The 27534-nt window shown below is 33.2% G+C and overlaps 2 protein-coding genes across 2 annotated transcripts in view; both read right to left on the bottom strand.

Annotated features, from left to right (window-relative positions):
- Positions 1 to 27112, bottom strand: part of LOC143046398 (uncharacterized) — a 99835-nt gene extending 72723 nt beyond the window's left edge. Inside the window, exon 1 of the mRNA XM_076219543.1 lies at positions 26843 to 27112. Coding sequence (XP_076075658.1) covers positions 26843 to 27097 — 255 coding nt within the window. The 5' untranslated portion in view covers positions 27098 to 27112. The remainder of the gene's footprint in view (positions 1 to 26842) is intronic.
- Positions 12521 to 18026, bottom strand: LOC143046397 (uncharacterized). The gene has a single exon (XM_076219541.1). The coding sequence runs from the start codon at positions 17922 to 17924 to the stop codon at positions 14667 to 14669; it is 3258 nt and encodes a 1085-aa protein (XP_076075656.1). The 5' UTR covers positions 17925 to 18026; the 3' UTR covers positions 12521 to 14666.
- Positions 27113 to 27534: the final 422 nt, after the last annotated feature.

The following is a 27534-nucleotide window of genomic DNA, read 5'->3' on the forward strand; positions in this document are numbered from 1 at the left end:
GTTTTGTGGATATTACATATGGCATACCTCCTTATTGTTTTCTTATGACCATATGAGATGGTCCTTGTGCTTCCTCTTCGTCTGTTGTTAAATCTTTTCTTTTCCTTTGTTCCTTCTTTATTGATGGTGTTTTCTTTTTAATAATATTTTCATCAGACAAATAATAAAGTTGCATTAGGATGTTTTTTATTCTACTATATTTAAATCACCACCAATAGATTTGGATTGCTTTTTTGAGAGAATTGGGGTCGTTGATAAAAAATTTAGTCTTCCAATTTTTTTTTCTTGATGTTCATGGTAAATTTTTTAGTGGCTGATAAGAAAACTGGAAAAACATAATGAAAATACACATGTAAAAATGAAATATTATCCATGCCATAGCTATATTAAAGTTATTGTGTTTTTTACATATTTCTTTTTACACCAAATGACAAATGAATAAGGACAATATTTCACATATTACTAAAATAAAAAAAAATATGGTTGAAACCATTGTTTCTATTATATATTTTTACATGGATAAATCAATAAATAAATAAATTATTTATTTATAAAACTTTTAAGTATTTTGGGTTTATTAAATGTAGCAGTTTTCATTCAAGTATGTCAACATCAACAAACACAATATCAACCAATTAAAAGGATAAAGTTTAACTTTAAGAAGGGATATTGTGTTCGTATATTTCTTTCTGAAACAATCTGATAATAGAAACTACTAATGTGTTAAAGAGTCAACAATGTGACAAAAGGGACAACAGCCAAAAGCCACCAGAGGGTCTTCAACTCACTGAGAAAATGCCTCATACATGTATGAGCTATTGCTACATTGTAATAAATATATGCATGTTTTAATTCAACCATGCCCAATTTCCTGGCTATCTTATTTTTGGATATGTCTTATGTCGAGGTGATGCTATCTCTGGTAATAAAGCTAAATCATAGAAGGCTGTTAGTTTGGGTACCATCTTTTTCCATAATGCAGTGTTTTTGTCTATTCTTTGTATTAATATGTCATATGGATTTAGTGTTCTTACGACAAAATAAATCCATGAAGAGTCACATATTAAAGCAATGTCTGACACTGGTAGTAGTAGTTGTGACTGATTTTAAGTTGCAGAGGACTGTTTGTGCCAGATGATACTTTTTCCAAACAAAACGTTTTCAACGATGTTGCTGCCTGTGTAAGCGTTATATTTTTGGCATGTATCAAGTCCAAATTCATTTTTTTCTATATCAATAACTTTTCCATCAGGGCAAGCGGGTAAATATTTCAATTTTTGGTGCATAATAAATCAACATTTTTCAACTCTTTTCTCAGTATTGTCTTTTCCTTTTATATTAATATATTCTTGTATGGTAATTCGCTCCTCACGCAGGCCAATTCGAGTAGATTTATTTCCTTTAAAATTGCTGTATAGCAGTTGCCAAAACTTGAAGCTGTTAGCCTTTTCCATTTTTCACTGCAAACCTGATTTTTAGTGTCCTTCTCGATTTAGGCTATTTCAGAGGTTGTTAAATAAGAGGTTACATATTATTCTGTAGAAAGTTGTATTTCAATTTTGTAAGTTCATTTTCTGAAACATCACTTTCAGGTTGAATCGATTCATAACCATAATGTTGTTTCACGTTATTGCTGTTGCTTTCTTTTAAGGATGACATTTTTCTTTTCCATCTTCTTTCCTTAATTTTTTTTTATCTTTGCTCTTGTTGTTGTTTTCAATACACTACTCTCTCTGTTGGTACACATTATCAAAATATAAACCAGATGTTTTTTCTGTGGTTTGAGCCCATACATTCGGTAACCAATTATGACTTAGATTGAAACGTAATGCACTGAGTATACCAAGCACCCCTATAACAATGATTCAACATTTTTCCTCCATCAAATTATGACCTAATGTGCATCCAGCACCTAGCCAAATTTGTAGTAAAATTTCCAATGAGACTGCTTGATTTTTTCGCAACATTGTTCAATAATAAAGAAGGTCCTGTCTGATGAGTTTAAGTTGTAATTACTTCTTGAATCTTCTTGGGCTTGTTCCAGCATTCAAACCTCCGGCGGTTCTTGAAATATATCTTCAGATTCAACATCACTCTCGTCATCTTAATTTTGGTGTGAAACGTTTGATTTTGTTTTACAGAAGTCTGGGTTTCATAGTTTATGATCTCCATATATGTTGGAGGTTGTGTTTCTTAAGTCAAATTTTTATGTTGCTAAAATTCTGATGGTTTCATCAGACCTCTTTCTGATGGCATATTACACAGCACTCACTATTCTTACTCTCGTTCTTTTGCATAACTTTCCTGTACCCTTGTATAAAGGGTTTTCTTTAACTAAATTTACCAGGTTTTATCGTGAACACTTTGTAATGTGATGGGCACATTCGAATTTCTAAACATGTTTGCCCCAAACTGGAACACAATCATTTGCGCATGCATCGATGAATCACCATCTGCTTTAAAGTTCATGTATCTTACACGTTTCTTACACGTATCTCTGCGTTTAAAAACCCTTCACCAATAACATCAGATTCCATCGATTGGCTTGATTGATTCCAATTTTCAATACATTCGTGCTTATTATTCCTACATATGCTATTTGTTTTTGTTTCTGCAACAATTGTAACTGCTACACCTTCTAACGCATTATATGTATGTTTATGAGATCTCTTAGTCCAACCCCATCACATATTACAGTGACTGATAAATTTCCTGAAAGTTAATGTTTAAAAATTGAGTCACTGATATCCATCTTAAGTCAAATTATCTCCCCTTCATGCTGTTTATATGTTATGATAGTTACTTCATGTACATTTCTCATGGATGTATAGAACTATATGTAGTATCCTTAATAATATGAATATACCTTAAAATACATTATAAGATTAAAGAGTATAACTGTTTACCTTACTAAACATACAGTCACATACTACATGATACAATCAGCAAACAAATTATCTCCCCTTATTTGTCAGACTGTTTAAATGGTTTATTAAGAAAGTTCTACAGTCTAACAGTGATTTTGTTAAGATATTTTTTTTATCACATAATTTTAAAGTAAGTATTATTCTGTACTGTTTGCAAAAATCCAAAAATCATGATATATCACAACAAGGAGTTAATTCATAATGAACTGATGTAATTAAAAGCACATGGTAATTAATTTAAATATATAGGCATTTGGGAGGGGCAAATATGTCAATCATCTGTAGATGCCAGTGTCCAGCTGTTAATCACGTACCACAAGATAAATAGTGTGGTCTTACCTCATGGTATCATGTGTATTGCAACAAAAGTAATTTATATAACTTTGAAGTAAACAGAGAAAAGGGTAAAGTTATTAAAAAGGGGAAAATCTAAAGGGAATAAATCTTACCAAAATGAACAAATATATGTATTTGGGATATATATAGGGATAAGAGTGTGAAAGTATCTTTGAAAGCCTCTGACAAACTTTAAACCTCTTACTACAAACAAGAAGAATATGTTTCTGAATCTGTCTTCTGTTAGGTGTTTTATAGGCCATTTAACCAATTTTAAGTTTATGTGAAATTTTTCAATTCCATAAAACTCAACGTGGGACAGTCTATTTTCAGAAAGGGGATGGTCTTGAATTTTTTTGTTTGGAACATGTCTTTTATTGGATAATTTTAATGTTCTAGATAATTTCATAGTATATTTCTTTTATAAAATACAAATGAAAATCATTCTTTATAGTGATAATAATGATGTTAAATATTGATTACATGCAGCTGGTCATTCCTGTTATTCTCTTATCTTAGACTGTCTGGATAGAGGCGGAACTTTGTCTATATTTAATTACTACATCACAGATGTTGGTCAAATTTGTGACGTCAAACTCCCGCCAAATGCTAAGTTAGTATTGGTCAGTGCACATATAATTCAAAATTTACAGTAATTAGAGCATCAACGACACAAAGTGCGTGGTTATATTGACAAAATAATGGTGTCAGAATACTCCTGGGGTGTTCTCAGTCGAAGTTTTGTATTAATGATGCATTTATAGGGGTTCTAAGGGGGATATTCAGTTTTTGGGGTAATGTCCCAAAACAATTTTCATGAGAATTGTTAGCAAAAAATGAAAATAGAAACTTCATGGGTACCTCTTATGCTTTGACATTGATATATGTTATTAAAGGGATTATTTTCTACAATACCGTATCCCAGTGTTTGGATAATTTGTTTTTAAATAAATGTATAGGTGTCTAAAGATGAATGGTGAAATTGGGTTTGCCACCCAGCACTTTAATCAATATATCTTTTTATCTACAGATTAAAGAAGCATTAATATTTTAGCTTTATAATGAGTTAAAGATTTTAAAAAATCCATTCAGTAGTTTTGGAGAAATTAATTTTTAAAGACTGTTGGTTGGAGTCAGAAAATTCTGACGGTGGTGCTACCTTACCTTAACCAGGTTTAATCCACCATTTTCTACATTTGAAAATGCCTGTACCAAGTCAGGAATTTGACAGTTCTTGTCCATTCTTTTTTGATACGTTTTGTTATTTGATTTTGCCATGTGATTATGGACTTTCCGAATTGATTTTCCTCTAAGTTTATTTTCAATAAGCTAGTATGTGTTCTGTCGAAGAATAATCAAACAAACACACTTTTTTGTGTTGACATGAATTGTCATTGATATGGTTATATTTATAAATTTACTGTTTACAAATTTTTGAAATTTTTGAAATACTAAGGCTTTTCTACCTCAGGCATACCTTACCTTAGCTGTATTTGGCAAAACTTTTAGGAATTTTGGTCCTCGAAAGCTCTTCAACTTCGTACTTTTTTGGCCTTTTTAACTTTTTTGGATTCGAGCGTCACTGATGAGTCTTTTGTAGACGAAACGCGCGTCTGGCTTATATACTAAAATTAGTCTTGGTATCTATGATGAGTTTATTTACAACCACTTGGTCGATGCAACTGCTGGTGGAGATTTATTTCCCCGAGGGTATCAGAAGCCTAGTAGTCAGCACTCTTTGTGCTGACATGAATTGTCATTGATATGGTTATATTTATAAATTTACTGTTTACAAATTTTTGAAATTTTTGAAATACTAAGGCTTTTCTACCTCAGGCATAGATTACCTTATCTGTATTTGGCAAAACTTTTAGCAATTTTGGTCCTCAATGCTCTTCAACCTTTGTTTGGCCTTTTTAACTTTTTGGATTTGAGCGTCACTGATGAGTCTTTTGTAGAAAAAAAGCACGTCTGGCGTATATACTAAATTTAGTCCTGGTTTCTATGTTGAGTTTATTTACGTGTATTAGTTTTTAAGGTTCAATCAAATCTCAATTTGGAGGCCATTATTAATTTTCAGTTTGTTATGATAAACCTTAAGCTTATAGAATTTTAATCGAATTCTAAAAAATAGTTATACACAAAAAAGACCAACTAATTGATCCTTTAAATATACTTATTCTTAAAGGTAAACTATTCAACATTGCCAATATATCTTTGAATACTGTTTTTTTGGGTATTAATATTGATTTTGTTATCAGTAAATTCAAAACAAAATCAATATTTTTGTTACAAACATATACACTTTTATTGATCTTCAATCTGTCAATTCCTGTATATGTCATGGCATTGCACAATGTCATGTTCTTCTGTTACTTTTTATGGCGTCTTTACACTAAATCCGTGTTTAAAGTGTACTGATTAATAATCAGTTTAGTCATATATGCATGATTTTGTTTTTATCAGTTTTTAGTAGTTTTAAACTTACTGTCAGTAGCTACGAGTACTCTCAGATCTGTTATTAGTGTTTTTTTTAGTTTTGAAGATGTACAAATACCCGGCCCCGTTCGCTCTATGTTTTTGTTATATGTATCTCTATTTGTATCCATATTATGAGCCTTTTACAACTGATTTTTATAGTTCGTTCTTATGTTGTACTGTTACACAACTGTCCTAGGTTAATAGGGGATCAAGCTAACATGTTTAACCCCGCAACATTATGTATGTATGAGCCTGTAATTCAGTGGTTGTCGTTTCTTCATGTCTTACATATTTGTTTTTCGATCGTTTGTTTGTACATTTCTTAGGCCGTTAGTATTCTTGTTTCAGTTAATTGTAAATTTGTGATTTCGGAGTCTTTCATAGCTTACTATGACGTTTGGGATTTGCTCATTTTTAAAGGCCGTACGGGGTCCTACATCTGTTAATTTCTGTGTCATTTGGTCTCTTGTGGACAGTTGTGTCATTGGTAAACATACCAGATCTTCTTTTTTTATGTATACAAGTAGATATCAAAGTTATTTATTTGAATAAACTTGAATCAGTTCACTATATAGTGAAAAGTGAATAGTAAACGTACTTCAGGCCGATGGTGCTAAGTCTTTTTATACTTGTGTGTTGTTTATACTATTGTTTGTCTGTTTGACTTTTTTCTGTTCTAAACATTGCGTTGCCAGTTTATTTTCGATTTATGAGTTTCGATGTCCTTTTGGTATCTTTAGCTCCTCTTATCATTTATGTACTGACAGTTTTTTCCTCTATTAACATGGCACATTTTTACAGGAACTGTACACGCCAATCGTCAAATTCCAAATTCAACAAAGTATCCTGTAGACACGGAAGTATTATTCTTTTAACTTTTAAAGAACTAGATTGTACAAAACCCTTTTGACTCATATCCACTTTTGAAAAAGTAGCACACGAAAATGATTAACCTGATATAACAAATTCATGGGGGTATATTTTGCTGATATGATGACAAAGAGTTATGATGATGGAAGAATGCACCATATGGGTATCAACAAAATACATCGGATAACCATAAACTGTCAAGATTAGCTTTTCCTATGATCTGGCCAAAGACCACATAATACAAAAAATCAAAGCACTGTAAGCTCTGTAGGCAGTTAACCAAAAACCAAGCCAATTATAAAAACTGTGGCAATGTTGCTTCAATTTTTTTTTTTAAAGATCATTAAGGCAAATAATCAGTCATGTTTTGCCAAAGTTTTTAAAAGCATCGCATATATCAAGTATATTTTTTTCATGGTAATGAGTCTGCAGTGGTACAAGTTTGCAATGATTGCAGTTCTTCTAGTTGATAGTTAACGTTAATATTAGTTGACTGTTAGTAGTTCAAGTTGACTTTAGTAAGAGCTTGTAAAAGTATGAATGAACTTGCTTCCCTGGAAAGAAAACTGAGTTTGTGTTCAACAGTACAAAAGTTATGAGACACAAATCAGCCAAATGTTTACTACTACAAGGATCAAAGGTGAGGTCTGACTAACTTGTCCATAGTAAATGTAAATGTCCCCCACCTTCACCCCAAGTCTATGATGTCTGAGTTTGGAATAAAATGACAGGTATTTATAAAAACAGTTGGTCAAACATTCTTGGGCTTGAAAGATGTGTTTTATTTATAATGAGCCATATGAAAATGAAAATTTTTATAGGACCAGAAATAATTCAATTTATAATTAAGGTAAATTCTTTAAACCTACTAATTATTTTCCATCAATAAAATTTTATAATTATCAAAAAAATTATTGTTACGAAATGCTGTTACGAAGTCTTCCAAACAAAGATCCAATAATTATTCATTCCAATGGTCGCCTAAAATTGGGCAAGATCTAGTACACATTGGTTAGGTCTAGAAAAGTGACATAGATATAGGAAGATGTGGTGTTAGTTCCAATGAGACAACGCTCCATCCAAATAACAATTAAAAAAAAGTAAACCATTATAGGTCAATGTACGGCCTTCAACACGGAGCCTTGCTCACACCGAACAACAAGCTATAAAGGGCCCCAAATTTACTAGTGTTAAACCATTCAAACGGGAAAACCAACGGTTTAATCTATAAAAAAAAAACGACAAACGAAAACACGTATAATATAATACATAAAGAAACGACAACAACTGTACATCAGATTCCTGACTAAATTTCCTGTTTACAAAACTTTGAATTATTCGTAAAACTAAGGATTTTCTTATCCCAGGCATAGATTACCTTAGACGTATTTGACACAACTTTTTGGAATTTTGGATCCTCAATGCTCTTCAACTTTGTTCTTGTTTGGCTTTATAAATATTTTGATATGATCGTCACTGATGAGTCTTATGTAGACGAAACGCGCGTCTGGCGTACTAAATTATAATCCTGGTACTTTTGATAACTATTAGGACAGGTGCAAACATTTGCAGCGGGATTAAACGTTTTAATGGATCCACACCTTCTCCCTTTTTCTGAAACAATAGCATGTTACATCACAACATAGAAAGACATGCATATGTGACGCCTATGAAATTGACATTGTATGTCATTCAATCTTTTTGAAATGACAAACAGGAATGAATATGGTTTAGTTTAGGAGTTGTTTTTTTAATCTTTTACAAGTTCTCAAAACACACACAAGAGGGGGTGGGGTGACCCTAGGGACTACCCTTATATTTCGTTTAATGTTTTATCTTGTCCCATACATGCATATATATGGTTTTGGGGTGGGGATCTCAATCGTTATCAAGTTTTCAAACAGGAGGGGTGGGGTGATCCTAGTGAAATCCCCTATATTTCATTTGATTTGTTATATTGTCAAATACATGAATATATATGGTTGAGGGGTGGGGATCTCATCTGTTTCTAAGTTATCAAACAGGAGTGGGTAGGGTGACCATAAGGACTCTCCCTATATTTCATTTGATTAGTTCTCATACATGAATATATATGGTTTAATTTAAGGTGGGGATCTCGACTGTTTCCAATTTCTCAATCAGGAGGGGTGGGGTGACTGCAGGGACATCCCCTATATTTCATTTGATTTGTTATATTGTCCCATACATAAGAATATAAAAAAGAAGATGTGGTATGATTGCCAATGAGACAACTATCCACAAAACTAACGGCCTTATTTATGTAAATAAATGAACGAAAAACAAATATGTAACACACAAACAAACGACAACCACTGAATTACAGGCTCCTGACTCGGGACAGGCGCATACATAAATAATGTGGCGGGGTTAAACATGTTAGCGGGATCCCAACCCTTCCCCTAACCTGGGACAGTGGTATAACAGTACAACATAAGAATATATATGGTTAAGGAGTGAAGATCTCGAATTTTTCCAAGTTTGTAATATTGTCCCATACATAAATATATGTTGTTTAAGATTATGGATCTCGACCGTTATAAATTCTCAAACAGAAAGGGGTAGAGTGGTCCCACGAACTCCACCTATATTTCATATGATTTGTTATATTGTCCCATACATGAATATATATTGTTTATGGGTGGGGATCTTGACCGTTACCAAATTCTCCAACAGGAGGGGTGGTGTGACCCACAGGGAATCCCCCTATATTTCATTTGATTAGTTAAATTGTCCCATACATAAATAAATATGGTATAGGGTTGAGGATCTCGAATGTTTCCAAGTTCTCAAACAGAAGGGTTTGCATTGACCCTAGGGACCACCTTATTATTCCTTTGATTTGTAATATTGTCCCATACATGAATATATATGGTTTAAGATTGTGGATGTCAACCGTTTTCAAATTCTCAAACCGGAAGGGGAAGATTGGCCCACGAACTCCATCTATATTTCATATGATTTGTTAAATTGTCCCATGTATATGTTCCAGACCATATGAGTATTTGGACCGTACGCGTACGGTCACGGTCCAAACCGTATACGTATACTCATACGGTCCGACCATACGCGTACGGTCGGACCGTATGAGTATACGCGTATGGTTCAGTACGAGCTGACCATACATGTTATTAGATCATATGGGTTAAATTTTAAAAAATTAACATTAATCACAATCTTTATTTTCAGATTTACTAATTTAATATTATTACAATTACACGAATAAAATGAACAAATGAACAATTGAAATTAAATTTTTGTTTAATTGTATATCTTGATCCTAATTTTGGTACTCTCAACCAATGTTACACTTGCTACCACAAGTAACGTACTATTATTTTTTACATTTAAATTTTTGCAGTTCGTGTATGTTCCTTAGCAAAAAATATTTTTTTGGTAAAGTTGCTAAATATTCTAAAACAATTGTCTTCCCACATTATATTTACTTCCGATATTTTCAATTTTAGTGAGTGATCGACATGTTAAATACAAGAGATTAACAGATTCAATTAGCGTGAATTTTTTAAATCATTAAAATATATAGTTGTTTTTTTGCAATTACAATTAAACTTTTTTATATCTATTTGAGAGATAAGTTATATTGATCTGTTATATGGATCTAATTAACTTTGACAACTTCTTAATATTAGTCAGACCGTACGCGTACGGTCCAAATACTAATACGGTCTGGAACATATACATGAATATATATGGTTTAGGGGTGGGGATCTGGACCGTTTCGAAGTTCTCAAATAGGAGGGGTGTGGTGATCCCCAGGGACTTCACCTATATTTCATTTGATAATATATATATATATTGTCCCATACATGAATAAATATGGTTTAGGGGTGGGGATCTCGACTGTTTCCAAGTTTTAAAACATGAGGGGGTGGGTGACCCTAGGGACTTCCCCTATATTCCATTTGATTAGTTATTTAGTCTCATACATGAATGTAATTGGTTGAGGAGTGGGATCTCATCCGTTTCAAAGTTATCAAACAGGAGGAGGTAGAGTGGCCCAATGGTCTCCACCCATATATCATATGATTTGCTTACATTCAGGTATCATATAATATAGTTGCACTATTTGTGCCTGTCCCAAGTCAGGAGCCTGTAATTCAGTGGTTGTCGTATGTTTATGTGTTACATATTTGTTTTTTTGTTATTTTTTTTATATAAATAGGGCCGTTAGTTTTCTCGTTTGAATTGTTTTACATTGTCTTGTCGGGGCCTTTTATAGCTGACTATGCGGTATGGGCTTTGCTTATTGTTGAAGGCCGTACGATGACATGTCGTTGTTACTGCTGTGTCATTTTGATCTGTTGTGGATAGTTGTCTCATTGGCAATCATACCACATCTTTTTTTTTTGTTAGAAACTTCCAGCTATTTTAACTGACCTATCAAAATTGAGAAGAAAAAAAATACCCTTTGAAATTGCAGCAATATGTTTAACTTTAAAAGCATCTAACATGCATTACCAGCATTTATCACTGATAAAGAAAATTTATACTGTTACCAGGAACATATATATATTGTTTAGATAATAAAATTAACGATACCAATTTTCTTGCACCAGATGCGCATTTCGACAAAATATGTCTCTTCAGTGATGCTCGTGGCCAAAATATTTGAAATCCAAAGCTTATATAAAAGATGAAGAGCTATAATCCAAAAGGTCCAAAAAGTATAGCCAAATCCGTGAAAGGAATCAGAGCTTTGCAAGAGGGAGATACATTCCTCAATTTATAATAATTTCTAATATTTTGTAACAGCAAATTTAAATAACACAACAAAATCCGTATGTTCATGCAAGTACCGAAGTACTGGCTACTGGGCTGGTGATACCCTCGGGGACTATAGTCCACCAGCAGAGGCATCGACCCAGTGGTAGTAATAAAATTAACGGTACCAATTTTCTTGCACCAGATGCGCATTTCGACAAAATATGTCTCTTCAGTGATGCTCGTGGCCAAAATATTTGAAATCAAAAGCTTATATAAAAGATGAAGAGCTATAAACTGTTCCCAGCTGTCACATTGTATTGCAATTTGACATTAAAATTGGTGTACAAAATATTTTCTGCTTTTTCTTTCTTTTACATATATATCTTTTGGTTTTCAATTCTATTGTTTATATTTATTTACCATGCATAGATTTTTTTTGTCACCTGTCTGGATTCTTTCAGTTGATAGCCAAAACCCGGGATTACCCTTATCCGCTTCCGGAATCGGATTTGATATTGTAATTGTCTTCTCGCGGCAGCCATTTTGTTTTCAATGTTGTTTTTGACAGATATGCAGTGAGGTACGATTTTACTCGGATTTACACATTATTTGTCGGCGATTTTCTGTATAAAGCTAGCGGTTGAACAAATTGAACATCGCTGTCATGAATAGTAATAATGAAAATAAGTTTGAGATCGTTTATTAGGAAACTTTGGTAAAAATGTTTGAAAAGTTATTTTTTTTTCTTTCAAGGTACGTCGTGCCTGTCGGGCGTAGCTAGTAACCAAGTAGAAAGTCCGACTGCAAAAGTGGAAGGTCGCAGACTTATAAACTATCATTTTTTTCAACATCGATATCAATACCGATGTCTAGATCTTTTATGTCTATGACTAAATTGTTTATAAAAATATTAAATAATATAGGTGATAAAACGCACCCTTGTTTGAAGCCTGAGTCAACACTTAACCACTCAGTTAAGTTTCCATTAAATTTAATTGCACATTCCACCTGAGGGTAAATCGTATCAATAGTATTCAAAAATTTTGAACTGATTCCAAATCTGTAAACAATAATCTCCTGTTAACTGTATCATACGCTTTCTTAAAATCTACAAAAACAGCAAAAGTTGACTATTTTTTCAATTTCCTTGTCTCAATAATTAACGTAATTGTGCAAAGAATTATCAATAATACTTCGACTTTTACAAAACCTATTTTTTTCATCATGTAAAATATCTCTTTGATCTAACCAATTTACCAATCTATTGTTTGAAATACTACAAAATAATGTATAGGCACATGGTCCCAAAGTTATTCCCCGATAAGGCAAAGGATCCCTTGGATCCGATGTAGAACACTTTGGAATAGGTGTCGACCCCTTGGGGTTTGCCGTTTTTAGCTTACGTTAATACTTTTAACACTTCATCAATACTAATTACAGAATCTAAATCAACATTATTTGACATATTATCATTTACATTTGTTACTTCATCTCAGTTCAAAAGATTTTCATAAGAAGTTTTCAATTTATTTGAAATAATGATAGTGTCATAGTAAATTGAACCATCTTCTAGTACAACTTCTATGTGTATGGTCTTCTGTCTTTCACTACCGACACCAATCTTGCCAATGTTCTTCCAAAACACCCGGGGTCCCTAGTCTGTATATCCAAAAGATTATCTTGACTTCGGTACCGTCTTCGCATACTTCATTCCAGAGCGCAGTGAGATTGTCGTTCCACCAGGTTTTTTTTCAATTTCATACGTTTATTATTAAGACCATCCAAGTGAACCACCTTTCGTCTAGTTAGTTTGGAGTTCGTTTCGCCATGAATAATTGTGACCAAATCATTATATTTATTGTCCAATTCTTTCTGTTTAATTCCTGATAATTCTAAGTTCTGTATAAACGGATCTAATTTTCCATCTATTTCAACATCTGCCATTCACTCATTAGGTATATTGTGAGTGTCAAATTTAGTTCTGTATGTAACTTGTCGCCGATTTCTAAATTTTTATTCAAACAAACTTGTGTACTAAATTTCTTATACGGTACAATGCAATAATCAACGACTAGTTCCCGTCTTGTTGAAACCTATGTAAAATCATTATGTAAAGAGTTCCTTCCATTTAAGATGCACTAGTTTACATCGCTTAGAAAATCACACAAAATATCTTCATATACGTGTTGTGAGTAAAATCAGTCTTTAACTTGTCGCTCAGGTAAATTATCAATTGCTGTTATAAAATAAGTTATATACCATGTTTTATAGAATGGAGAAGTGAGAACATAAGACAACCCACTTCACTAATGACTTACATAAATAAATTATTGATAATGCATTAAATCCCCATCCCCTCCTATAGAGATGGCTCTCTAAAATCACGACAGGCACTTTTAAAATTATTAAACTGTACTTCCCCTAAATGGTATTTTTAATTGATTTTTTCAGTCGTTCTAGTATTTAAATTCTTCCTTTCAACATTTCAGACTTGTTCTTGATTTGATGTAACGTTCACTATGAAAATCAAAATTATTTATTTTGAAAAAAAATATTTCCAATCTCCATTTAAACTGTTTACCTAACTACAAAATTATTTTCAATAACCTGTGAATAATATTGTTGTAAATGACGGAATTTTGTTCAATGTTTTTGTTGTTTTTCTGAAATTGTTTAACATTTAACAGAGGATAAATACTGTTACTTTTATTATCTATCCTTTATTTTATTGATTTTGTATTTACATTGTAACATAGATCAAATGTATTCAGTGTAAGTATTGTGTTAGTATTTCTTTTGACTGAGTTAAGCCACTATTGTTTCGAATAAAGGTGAAGGTTTGTTACCATTAAAACTTTTAAACCCGCTGCAATTGTTTGCACCTGTCTCAAGTCAGGAATCTGATATTCAGTAGTTGTCGTTTGATGATGTGTTTCTCGTTTCTCGTTTTCGTCGAGCAAATTATTGACACTGACGCAGGCTTTTAGTTAATCAGAAATAGTGGTCAACACGATTTTATAACACCATCTTGTTGTAGTTCTTATCTATTGTAGACGATCAGGTGCATATCAAGTTTGGTAGTTTGTACATTTTATAGACTCCTAAAAGGACATAGTCTCCTATAATTATATATATTATATATATCTTGTGGTATTTATCTCTATTTTTTCTGGAAATCATTGTTCACTTTAACTATATCACTATGGCCTTTTTGAACTATTCATGATTGCAGCTAACAATTATATCAATCCAGTCTATATTCTAATAACAACCTAACTATTTCTGTATGTCCAATTGCACTAGCAAACTTTACAGTTGACTAAGCAGCAGTCTATTATAATCTGCTCCAATGTCTAACAACATCCTTACTATTTCTGTATGTCCTAAATCAGAAGCAATCATTACAGGTGACCGACCATCATTGTCACATGTTTTATAATCTGCTCCTATGTCTAACAACATCTTTACTATTTCTGTATGTCCATATCTACAAGCAATTAATGCAGGTGACCAACCATCATTGTTACATTTATTATAATCTGCTCCTTTGTCTAACAACATCTTTACTATTTCTGTATGTCCCTCACTACAAGCACTCATTAAAGGTGACCAACCATCACTGTTACATGTATTATAATCTGCTCCTATGTCTAACAACATCCTTACAATTTCTGTATGTCCATATCTACAAGCAATCATTACAGGTGACCAACCATCTTTGTCACATGTATTATAATCTGCTCCCTTGTCTAACAACATCCTGACTATTTCTGTATGTCCCTCACTACAAGCACTCATTACAGGTGACCGACTATCATTGTCACAGGTATTATAATCTGCTCCTATGTCTAACAACATCCTTACTATTTCTGTATGTCCCTCACTACAAGCACTCATTACAGGTGACCAACCATCTGTGTCACATGTATTATAATCTGCTCCTATGTCTAACAACATCCTTACTATTTCTGTATGTCCATATCTACAAGCAATCATTACAGGTGACCGACCATCATTGTCACATGTATTATAATCTGCTCCTTTGTCTAATAACATCCTTACTATTTCTGTATGTCCCTGACAACAAGCACTCATTACAGGTGACCAACCATCATTGTCACATGTATTATAATCTGCTCCTTTGTCTAACAACATCTTTACTATTTCTGTATGTCCCTCACTACAAGCACTCATTAAAGGTGACCAACCATCATTGTTACATGTATTATAATCTGCTCCTATGTCTAACAACATCCTTACTATTTCTGTATTTCCATATCTACAAGCAATCATTACAGGTGACCAACTATGTTTGTCACATGTATTATAATCAGCTCCTTTGACTAACAACATCCGTACTATTTCTGTATGTCCCTCACTACAAGCACTCATTACAGATGACCGACCATCATTGTCACATGTATTATAATCTGCTCCTATGTCTAACAACATCCTTACTATTTCTGTATGTCCCTCACTACAAGCACTCATAACAGGTGACCAACCATCTTTGTCACATGTATTATAATCTGCTCCTATGTCTAACAACATCTTTTCTATTTCTGTATGTCCATATCTACAAGCAATCATTACAGGTGACCGACCATCATTGTCACATGTATAATAATCTGCTCCTTTGTCTAACAACATCCTTACTATTTCTGTATGTCCCTCACTACAAGCACTCATTACAGGTGACCAACCATCATTGTCACATGTATTATAATCTGCTCCTTTGTCTAACAACATCCTTACTATTTCTGTATGTCTATGTCTACAAGCACTCATTACAAGTGACCAACCAATATTGTTATAAGTATTATAATCTGCTCCTTTTTCTAACAACATCCTTACTATTTGTGTATGTCCATATCTACAAGCACACATTATAGGTGACCAACCATCATTGATACATTTATTATAATCTGCTCCAATGTCTAACAACATCTTTACTATTTCTGTATGTCCATATCTACAAGCACACATTACAGGTGACCACCCATCATTGTTACATTTTTTGTAATCTTCTCCAATGTCTAACAACATCTTTACTATTTCTGTATGTCCCTCACTAGAAGCACTCATTAAAGGTGACCAACCATCATTGTTACATGTATTATAATCTGCTCCTATGTCTAACAACATCTTTACTATTTCTGTATGTCCATATCTACAAGCACACATTACAGATGACCAACCATCATTGTTACATTTTTTATAATCTGCTCCAATGTATACCAACATCTTTACTATTTCTGTATGTCCCTCACTACAAGCACTCATTAAAGGTGACCAGTCATCATTATTACATTTATTATAATCTGCTCCTTTGTCTAACAACATCTTTACTATTTCTGTATGTCCCTCACTACAAGCACTCATTACAGGTGACCAACCATCATTGTTACATTTATTATAATCTGCTCCAATGTCTAACAATATCTTTACTATTTCTGTATGTCTATATCTACAAGCAAATATTACAGGTGACCAACCATTATTGTCACATTTATTATAATCTGCTCCTATGTCTAACAACATCCTTACTATTTCTGTATGTCCCTGACTACAAGCACTCATTACAGGTGACCAACCATCATTGTTACATTTATTATAATCTGCTCCTTTATCTAACAACATCCTTACTATTTCTGTATGTCCCTGACTACAAGCCCACATTACAGGTGACCAACCATCATTGTTACATTTATTATAATCTGCTCCAATGTCTAACAACATCTTTACTATTTCTGTATGTCTATATCTACAAGCAAATATTACAGGTGACCAACCATCATTGTTACATTTATTATAATCTGCTCCTTTGTCTAACAACATCTTTACTATTTCTGTATGTCCCTCACTACAAGCCCACATTACAGGTGACCAACCATCATTGTCACATATATTATAATCTGCTCCTATGTCTAATAATATCCTTACTATTTCTGCCCAACTTTTTTGAGCAGCTATATATAATGGTGATGTATCATCATTCCTGCACTGATTAACATCAACACCATTATTAATACACCAATTAATCATAGGAATGTCACCATCAAAACATAACAGAAACAGAGCAGTATCATTGTTTCTTACATCACAGGTGAGTGCTAGTTGTTTCTGGTAAGATACATCCAGTTTATTCAATACACATAGAAATCTCTGTCTGAAGTAAGGAATGTTCATATTTATGTTACAAAACACATCATTTACTTTGCCTTTTGACCAGTCATTAATCATTCTTTCCATATACATGTTATGATACTTAGGAGGTACAATTGTTATAAACTGATCAACATTGTTTTGATTATCTAACAAAAATCTTTCCATGATCAAACAACTATGTGCATTCTTTATCAAGCAGCCGATTATTTTCTGTCCAAAGTAGTACACCAGAAAGTCGAATATTTTATCATGTATAGTTTTGTAATTATTTTGTTCCTTTTTTAGAAATGTATGTGTAAGTGAGTTTAATTCATCCTGTAAAGTAAGCCGTGATGTCCCTATATCCAGTTTACATGCCTCACACGTGTTCTCAATAATATATCTTGTTTCTTTGTTCATATCCTCTGTTAATATCTCTTCATTCAAATTGTTGTTAAATATGACACATAGAGCCAAAGCACAGTATTTACTAGAAAATCCTTTTTTCTGTAGTTTGTCAATCTCTGCTTCTGTAAATGGGCTCTGGAAAAAATCTTTGATATTAAGTGCAGGATTTTCATGATACAATTTACATAAAAGAGGGAAACAATCATATAAATCATAATAATCTATAATCTCAGGAGCTTTAGTTTTCAGATATAACCCAGCTATTGACTCCTTTTCAGCTTTTGTCAAGCACATGTTGTCTGATAAAATGTTGCAAACACATGATTTGAAAACTGATAAAGATTCAAATTTGTCATCCTGATACACCTGTAATCGACATGCTGCTATAATCTTAGCATGTGTATTCCAAAGGATATTTTTTACTCGCTCCATGACTGGTTCCCAAACTTTTATGTCAGTCTGGTTTAAAGAATAGTTTCCGCATAAATCATCAATAACAAACAATGTCTTCTGGTTTGGATTATAAAACTTAACAATGTCACCTGGAGCGGTAACTGGTAGCACATCGTACCCTTCGTTTGTCATTTGTAAAGACACATGTCGGAGTATTGCCGTCTTACCAACACCAGAACTAGCAGTAATAGTTACACAACTGTTCTCCTTTATACATTTTAGTACATGTTTTGTAGCTTCTGTTGTTATAAACATCTGGTCATTATCCTTCCACTCCACAAGAAGCTGACTGTTTTGTGCTGAAATAGAAATAAAATAATTACTTTCCTTATTCAGATTAATCTTCAGTTCATATGCTTTTTGGAGATTAAAGCAATTTATTCACTGCAAATACTTAAACAGTGTTATGTGCAAATTCTCCTAGCTTAAGGGGGCTCCTGGGAATAAATCATTTTTTTTTCTAATATAGGATTTCGCTATATTTTTATATAAATGAACTTTATCATATACTTAAAAGAAAAATTTCGCTATATTTTTTTATAAATGAACTTAATCATATACTTGAAAGAAAAATGAAATAAAAAAATGGGGTCACCGTTCCTTTAACTCACAATCTCCCGCTGGAAGAGGCATACATTTTTGTTAATGTCCTTTTTTCTGTTGAGCTAATAGGAGAAATAGAGGTTATATCAAAACCAAAAAATAACCTAATTACAGAAATCGCTTAAATTTTTACAATTATTTAGTTTATGTCCAGCTTATTTGAAAACAATAATAAAAAATATGGGTCACCGATGAGTTAAAAAAAAAAGATATTTCAAATCTAATGCCAAAAAATGGCATTTTGCACCAAAGGGAGATAATTTGGAGCTTTTTCAATATAAACATTTTAAAAGTCATCTGGGGCCAAGCTGAATCGGTTTTTTTTTTGGTTGATTTTTGTACCATATAATAAAGTAAGTGTAATAAATAAAATTTGTAATGAAAAAATAAAGGTTTAATTAGCTGCTGACATTTTTGTACCCAAGAGCCACCTTAATTTCCAAATTGTGTAGGGTTTTTTATGTTGTTTGTTTGATGTATCATTAACATATATCCACTTCTGTTGTTTATTTTGTTGAGTTAATAACAGTTTCTGTTTAATTAATGAGTTTTAAATGTCTTCTTGGTATCTTTCGCCTCTTATTTTCCCGACCTTTAACAAGGCTTTTTATGAAGACAGTGATAAACATTGCTGAGATGTCTTGCCTGATAATTATGGAATTTGTGTTAAAAGTCATTACGACAAAAGTTTAATACAAGTTTAATATAAATCTTTACTTTATCAATGAGCCATATAAAGAGATAAACAGACATGTTACTTATCATGAGTGAGAAATTCATATAAAATCTAAACAAAGATTATGCAATACACATTTTCAAAAGAAATGAATTTTTGATACCAGAAATCAATCTAACATAATGTAACATTTTTTATTAATAATAATTATAACCCCAAAAAACATGTTTACCCTTGCAACATGAGGAGTGCCACATGTGGAACAGGATCTGCCATCCCTTCAAGACCACCTACTCTCACTCCTCAATTTTGTGGGGTTCATGCTGCTTGTTGGCTGTTTTTTTTTTTGGGCTATGGTGATGTGAATTTTTATTATAATTATGAGTTTCAAAGTCCTTCCTTTTTTTTACTGATTCTTTAAACCAAATACAGCTCATAAAGTGGTTATCTAGCCTTGTCCCTTGTTTTTTGTGATAATATATAAAGTGTATGACCTTGACCTTTCAGACACTCATTTGAAAATTATTTGCATCACATTTCCTTTGAATAAAGATATTATTTAAGGTTAATAATTTGTCATTGTAGTTAAATCCTTGAATGTCTTCTTTACCAGTGTTATAATGATGATTAAATACATAAATAAACATATATTGCTATCCAGCAGGAACATATATATTGATATACCGTTTACAGTATTCAGTTATGAAAGTTTATGGCCCAACATCCTGTCAAAAATTATATTCTGATAAGGCAATGCTTGGCTCAGAGGCAATTTAATTTAAGCATACGTATTTATAGTGGATTGAGAAACAAGTTTTGCAACTTCTATTAATCCATTTCAACTTTGCGGGTGCGAGTGCTGCCTTGTAGCGGCATTAGCCTGCTCTTTTTCGAAATCTACATGGGTGTCTTCAACGTTCAAGAGATATAACTCTCTCTTACACGGGTCAGCCATTTATCGTCCCCTTCCGACGGACTTTCATCGTTTCCTCAAGACCATACTGGCAAATGGTCAATGCATAGCTCAGACTGCTTATGGTGTTTTCACATTTATCCGAAGGATGTTCATTAGTATTTTCTGTTTGTGAAAACACGGTTTATATATTAGTGGAAATTGGGATCTGAACTATCCTTCAGTACTAGAAACTATTGACCATGTTAACACAGAGATATGTCTCATGTTTTGTTACTTTGATGGTGAAAATGAAATTGTCGAAATTAAAAGATACCCTAGTAGATTTCGAAAAAGAGCAGGTAAATGCCGCTACAGGGCAGCACATGTACCCGCAACTTGGAAAGGGATTAATATAAGTTGCAATAACTTGTCTCCCATTCAACTATAAATAAATATGTTTAAACTAAATTAAAATAAACTGGCAATATTTAACCATGTAAACTATGCAATCTTTCAAGGTCAATGAACCATGACTGAAGGTACAAGTTCAATAGAAATGAGATTTGTCATTCTAATATCATTTACCTATCACTTAGGAAGTAACCATTTAACTTCGAGGTGGGGGTTATTTTTTTTTTTTTTTTTATGATACATGTAGATGTTCAATGTCAGATAAAAGCGCTTTTCTTTTGTTTTTAGATTTTTTTACACTACTAGTCAAATCTTTTCCCTTAAAATTATTAAAAGCAGGATAAGGCAATGGTAAAATTTGGATTGAGAACTTTATTTTTGTCATTTGCTTTGCCATGTTGCCCGCAATATTTTTTAAGTTATGTCATTGGCATTCATGCCACATCTTCTTTTTAAATAGCGATTTATAAAACAGGATTTAGTACTTTTTGAAGACTATACAGTTTGGGATGTACTCTTTAATAAAGACTTTACAGTGACCTGTTGCACACATTTTTTTCTATAAGACCTTGGTGGATATCTGATTCATTAACAATCACACCTCAGTCCTTATGTTCATATTGATTTGCAAGGGATTCAACTATAGTTTTTACCATCTGATGAGTAGAGTTAAACAGTATTTAAAAAACGGATTTGGTTCTAGAAAGTAAATTCTTTCTTCCTAAAGTAATTAAACAGACGTCATGTTCGAGTTATTTTAGGTTTTTAGTAAATATAGGCTAATTTTAAGTACATTTTGGCAAAATTAGCACACAGCATTTAACACAAGCATTGACTTGCATATTTTCCCCTTGAAAATATCAAGCAAAATACATTTATTACTGATGACAGCTGTCTGGAAATGTTTACTCAGTACTGTCTCAAGGGTGTTTGTCGCTCACCTGACACTACTTTTTTGACATCATATAAAAAAAGATAAAAGTCACAACAGATACTTTAATAAAGATTAAGGCCAATTTAGTTTAATATTAGCCATATAATTTATTAATAAATCCTGGTGGCAATCTTGAAAAGTAAATAAAGGCAACAGTAGTATACCGTTATTCAAAATTCAAAAATCGATTGAGAAAAAACAAATTTGGGTTTCAAACTAAAACTGTGGGAACCACATCAAATATAAGAGAACTACGACACAACATTAAGATATAATACACACAGAAACGAACTATAATATAGCAATGGCCATTTTCCTGACTGGGTACAGGACGTTTTAAGAAAAAAAATAAATGGGTTGTACCTGGTTTTGTGGCTTGCCAAACCTCTCACTTTTAAGGCAATGTTAAATATAACATGAAAATGTCAACATTACACGATAGGACTACAATACAAATAAATGGGAGAATATATATAGGACAGTGAAACATACGAACAATAGCCAACAAAAGGTGTTAGGTTTGAAATTTAATACGTCAGACGCGCGTTTCGTCCACAGAAGACTAACCTTTGACGCTCTGATGAAAAAGGCTCGAAAGCACAAAAAAATGTACAAAGTTAAGGAGGATTGAGGACCAACAGTTCCAAAATATTGTGCCAAATACGGTTAGGGTTGTCTGCCTGGGATAAGAACATGGCGTTGTCAGTTTGTTTTAGATTTATGAGTTTGACTGTCCCTTTGGTATCTTTCGCCCCTCTTCTATATCATTTAGAATAATTCATACTTTTTCAAACAGTAAATTTTTATAAAATGACTATATAATAGATATAAATGATAAAACCGGTGACTAACTACAATATAAAAACGAATAGATGAATAATCTAAACCAGCATATAAAAATTCACAGCCGCGTTAGCCAAATAAATAAACGCACAAATGTAAGTGATGTCACATTTGAATTTCTAAAAATTTTCCCAACAAATAGGATAGTATTAGGATAGAATTCTTCTTCTTCTTCCAGGTAAGGAACCGAATTCAAATTTTAAATGTATGAGGTCCCGCGAAAACTAACGCAATGTCGGACAACACAGAAAGTTTTCTCTTGGCTATTTACGGGATAAAACGTTCTCTATATAAAACTCTGTACAGGATGTTACTGTCTAAATTTTAGCAGAGCATTCCGTCAGGGCAGCTCTGAATCCATCAACTGTGTCAGCTGATGTTGCTGATGTTGGCAGTTGGTTCCAGTCTCTAATGGTCCTTGGAAAAAAATGATTGTCCGAAGGCGTCTGTTGTGGCCCTTTTTTGGAAGAAGCGGTTTTTACCTCTGGTCCGGCTATCGTTTGGCGTTAGATATTGGTGCCTATCTATGTCTATCAGATCATGTTGGATTTTGAACAGCATGCATAGCCTATTTTGTTTCCTGCGGTCTTCAAGGCTTTCCCATTTTAAAGATGTTACCATTTTTGTTACACAGCCAGGTGTGCGGTCTGTGTAGTTGTTGTTAACAAATCTAGCTCCTCTTTTCTGTACCTGTTCGATTGCTTTTATTTTAGCCTGTTTCGTAGGGTCCCATACTGTGCAAGCATACTCAACTGAAGGTCTTACTATTGTTGAATATGCTGCTTATTTGACCGGTTTAGTGCAATCTTTTAGGTTACGTCGTATGAACCTAGTGTTTTGTTTCCTTTCCCCACTATGTTGTCGATGTGTCTGTCCCAGGTAAGATTATTGCTGATAGTAACTCCCAGGTATTTACTAGCTTCAACGGTGTCCAGTGTGTGTCCGTGTAATTTGTAATTAGTTGGTATTACAGGACGGTTCTTGGGTTGTATTCTAATTACAATGCATTTTTTTGCATTGAAGCTCATTTGCCACTTATGATATCTACCTGGCTGTTACTTTTTAATTTCGATGCAAAAACATGAATGGTGATGATGAGTTGGGATTCGCAAAATCGTCGTTTGCGGAATCCATGCTGTGCATTTGTGAGAACTTTGTATTTGTCGAAATGGTCAATTACGCTGCTGTGTACAATGTGTTCTAGGACTTTGCATGTAATGGAGGTTAGTGATACAGGCCTGTAGTTTGATGCCAAGTGTCTTTCATCCTTTTTGAAGAGTGGGACTACATTTGCCTCTTTCCAATCTTGAGGGACTTCTCCGGTGTTGAGGGATGCTTGGTACAGTTTTGTAAGAATTGGAGCAAGTTGGTCTGCTGCTGTCTTTAGTATACAGGATGGTATAGCATCTGGTCCAGTAGCCTTATGTGGTTTCAGGTTCTTCAATAATTTATGAACTCCTTTTACATTGATTTGTATGTCAGCCATGGTGAATTCATTTAGAATAATTCATACTGACGTAAATCAGCAACAAAGTAGCAAAACTGTATAAGCACCTCATAAGGAACACTTATGACATGTTTAGTTTATGTTAAGTCCCCCGCTTGCTGCCATCTTGGGTGATGGATCGGCTACAAAGTAACAACACATGGTTAGCACCTTATACGGAACATTCATGTCATGTTTGGTTCCATTCGATTCGCTGGTTCTCTAAAAGAAGATATGTGTATGTATTTCCCTTAGGGTCCTCTGTTGAAATTAGTCCCTCGCTGGCGACCATCATGGATAATGGATCGGCGACACAGTAACAACTCTTGGTTAGCACCTCATAAGGAACAGTCATGCCATGATTGGTTCCATTCTATTCAGTTGTTCTCTAGAAGAAGTTCAAAGTGTAAAAAATTAACGACGACCACCTAGGACAACGACGGCCAACGACGCCAAGTAATGAGAATAGCTCACTTGGCCCTTTGGGCCAGGTGAACTAAAAATCAGAAATTCGAAGCTTGAAATATATTTGATTTTAGATGCAATTTGGCAAACAATGAACCTTCTACATTTTTTTTTACTACTTAAGTATTCCATATTTACCCCTTATATTCCAAGGTACTGTATCTTCTTGCAATGTTTGTAACTTTTTCACTTTTACTGTCAAAGCTTTCTTTGATCTCTTCAAGCCCTTCACTGACTTGTTCAAGCTATCCACTGACGTTTTTAATTCCATTATTTCACCATTTGAACGTTTAATGTCCAGCATTATTTCCTGATTTGTCTGGTCTAGTATCTTAACCTTCAGCTCATCACACTCCTGTTTCATTTGTTGTCCACATAATCGGCGGATAGCCTGAAAATTAACAGAGAACAAGGAGTCTTCATACAAAAAAAAACAAGTTGGATTGTGATTAAAAATATCTAAATCTTAAAATGTAAATAAACAGTAAGAATCAGCATATTAATGAAATATAAGAAGATGTGGTATAAGTGCCAATAAGACAGCTCTCAATCCAAGTCACAATTTGTAAAAGTAAACTATTATAGGTAAAAGTACGGTCTTCAACACGGAGCCATAACCCCCTTATGCAATCCCAACCTTTCTTTAGATGTGTTAATCTTTGTAGTACATTTTCATAGAGATCCATATGATTATTCACAATTGATTGTCCTGAAACATAACAAAAATACCAGGTTTTTGCCCTCTTTTTGTACCTCTAACTTTTGAACATGTACGACAATAACCCCAAAATCAATCGCAACTTTATTTTGGTATGGAGCTTTGTTATATAATTACATAGAAATCTGTACACTTATACTCGAGCAAATTGTCTGGAAACCAAATGTCTCCAGACAATGACAACAGCAACAACGTCATACAATAATTCCAATGCAAAACTATTGCAGTTACATAAAAAGAGACTTGCGATAATTGCTGTTATAATAAAAAAAAAACCAACAACACAGGAATGGTTCAATATTATAGTTTACATTGTTGGTTTATTAAGTCAAATCAGCTGGACGAAATGGCATCTTAAACTATGAAATTTAAACTGACATAAGTCAATGGTACACGAGGACACACACGAGAATAAGCTAGATTTGTTTTAGATCGTTTAGATGTTTTCTAATTTAAGAGATAAACAGGTTGAAGAGAAACGACCTTCTACAAAACTGTTTTGTAATAGATATAGTTTAATGTTTTCATAGAAAAATAAATTCCTAGCAGTTTTGTAAAAAATATTCAGAATTGAATGAGTTTCTTAGTTTCGGATTTGCAAATACATGTACACAGCATTCAAAAACTAAAGAGATAATAAAAATGCTGATATCAAGTCAGAAATGTGACAGTTGTTTTCCATTCGTTTGATGTTTTCGAGCTTTTGATTTTGTCATTTGTCCGGAAATTTCTGTTTTGAATTTTCCTTGGACTTCAGTATTAGTGTCATTTAAGCATGTAGTAATTTCGAAGGTGAGGAATATCATCTTCATAGACTGCAACATGGTCCATGCCAATGATTGATATTTCCTAGTCATATATAAATGTATACCTTTCAATTTCAGGCTTATTGGTAAAATTATTCTTACTGTATGAATGTTATCCATGGTAAATAAAGGCAACAGTAGTATACCGCCGGTCGAAATTCATAAATCGAGAGAGAAAAAAAATCTGGGTTACAAACTATTCTGAGGGAAACGTATCTAATATAAGAGAACTACGATACAACAGAAACACAACACCGAAATTTGACACACACAGAAACGAACTATAATGTAACAACGGCCAATTTCCAGACTTGGTACAGGGCATTTTATGACAAAATGGTCGGTTGACCCTGGTTTTGTGGCATGTTAAACCTCCCGCTTTAATGCCAATATTAAATATAACATTAAAATAACAACACAACATAACATGACTACAATACAAAAATTGGAACATATTGAACAAAGAAACAATCGAATAATTGCTAACAAAATGCACCAGATTTAAAATTTAATACGACTGGAGTGCGTTTCGTCCACACAAGACTTACTAGTGACGCCCATATACAAAGGTTCGTAAGTCAAAACAAGTACAAACTAGGGGACTATAATAGTTTTATAATTTTATTTACAATGAACTTACATTAGATACATTGTCCCATGCGGTTGTAAATGTAGTACTGTCTACTTTCCCTTCATCCAGGTGAGCTAAGAAATTCCTGTAATATTTTATCCTGGCTAAGTCTGAAGAAGGTGTGGTATCATTATCAGATGGTAACCTGTCAAATCCACCATGAGGAGGACTGAGGTTGGTAAGGTTTCTGAGTAACGTTATTATTAGAGTTACGTCAAATGTTTTAGAATCAGGTAAATCTAGAAATAAAATATATAAGATCATTAAGTCATTGAAGATTTAAGACAAATGAATAACCTTTGTAGTTCCAAAGAAAAAGATGGAAGGTCTCAGATACTTGATCACCTCTATAAATAACCTTTATGTATCTTGACCATGTTGATGTAAAACGGAATATCAAAGATACTTGATGACTTCTATAAAAAAAAAAACTACTTTATAAACACTTTGGATAAGATTTAAGATCACAGAAATTTGAAAATTTGATATATCTTATAAAAAAATTTCATATCACATATGATAGCGGATTTGTTTTAACTACAACACTGTCACCATTGAATTGTGCCACACGTTTAGCTATATCTGCGTACCCTTCCGGAGCACCAGATATCACCCCTAGATTTTGATGGTGTTCGTGTTGTTCATGCAGTCTTTAGTATCTACGTTGTGCTTTGTATAATAGTGTTTGTCTATTTGTCCTT

Source organism: Mytilus galloprovincialis, chromosome 9, assembly GCF_965363235.1.
Source record: "Mytilus galloprovincialis chromosome 9, xbMytGall1.hap1.1, whole genome shotgun sequence".
Lineage (NCBI taxonomy): Eukaryota > Metazoa > Mollusca > Bivalvia > Mytilida > Mytilidae > Mytilus > Mytilus galloprovincialis.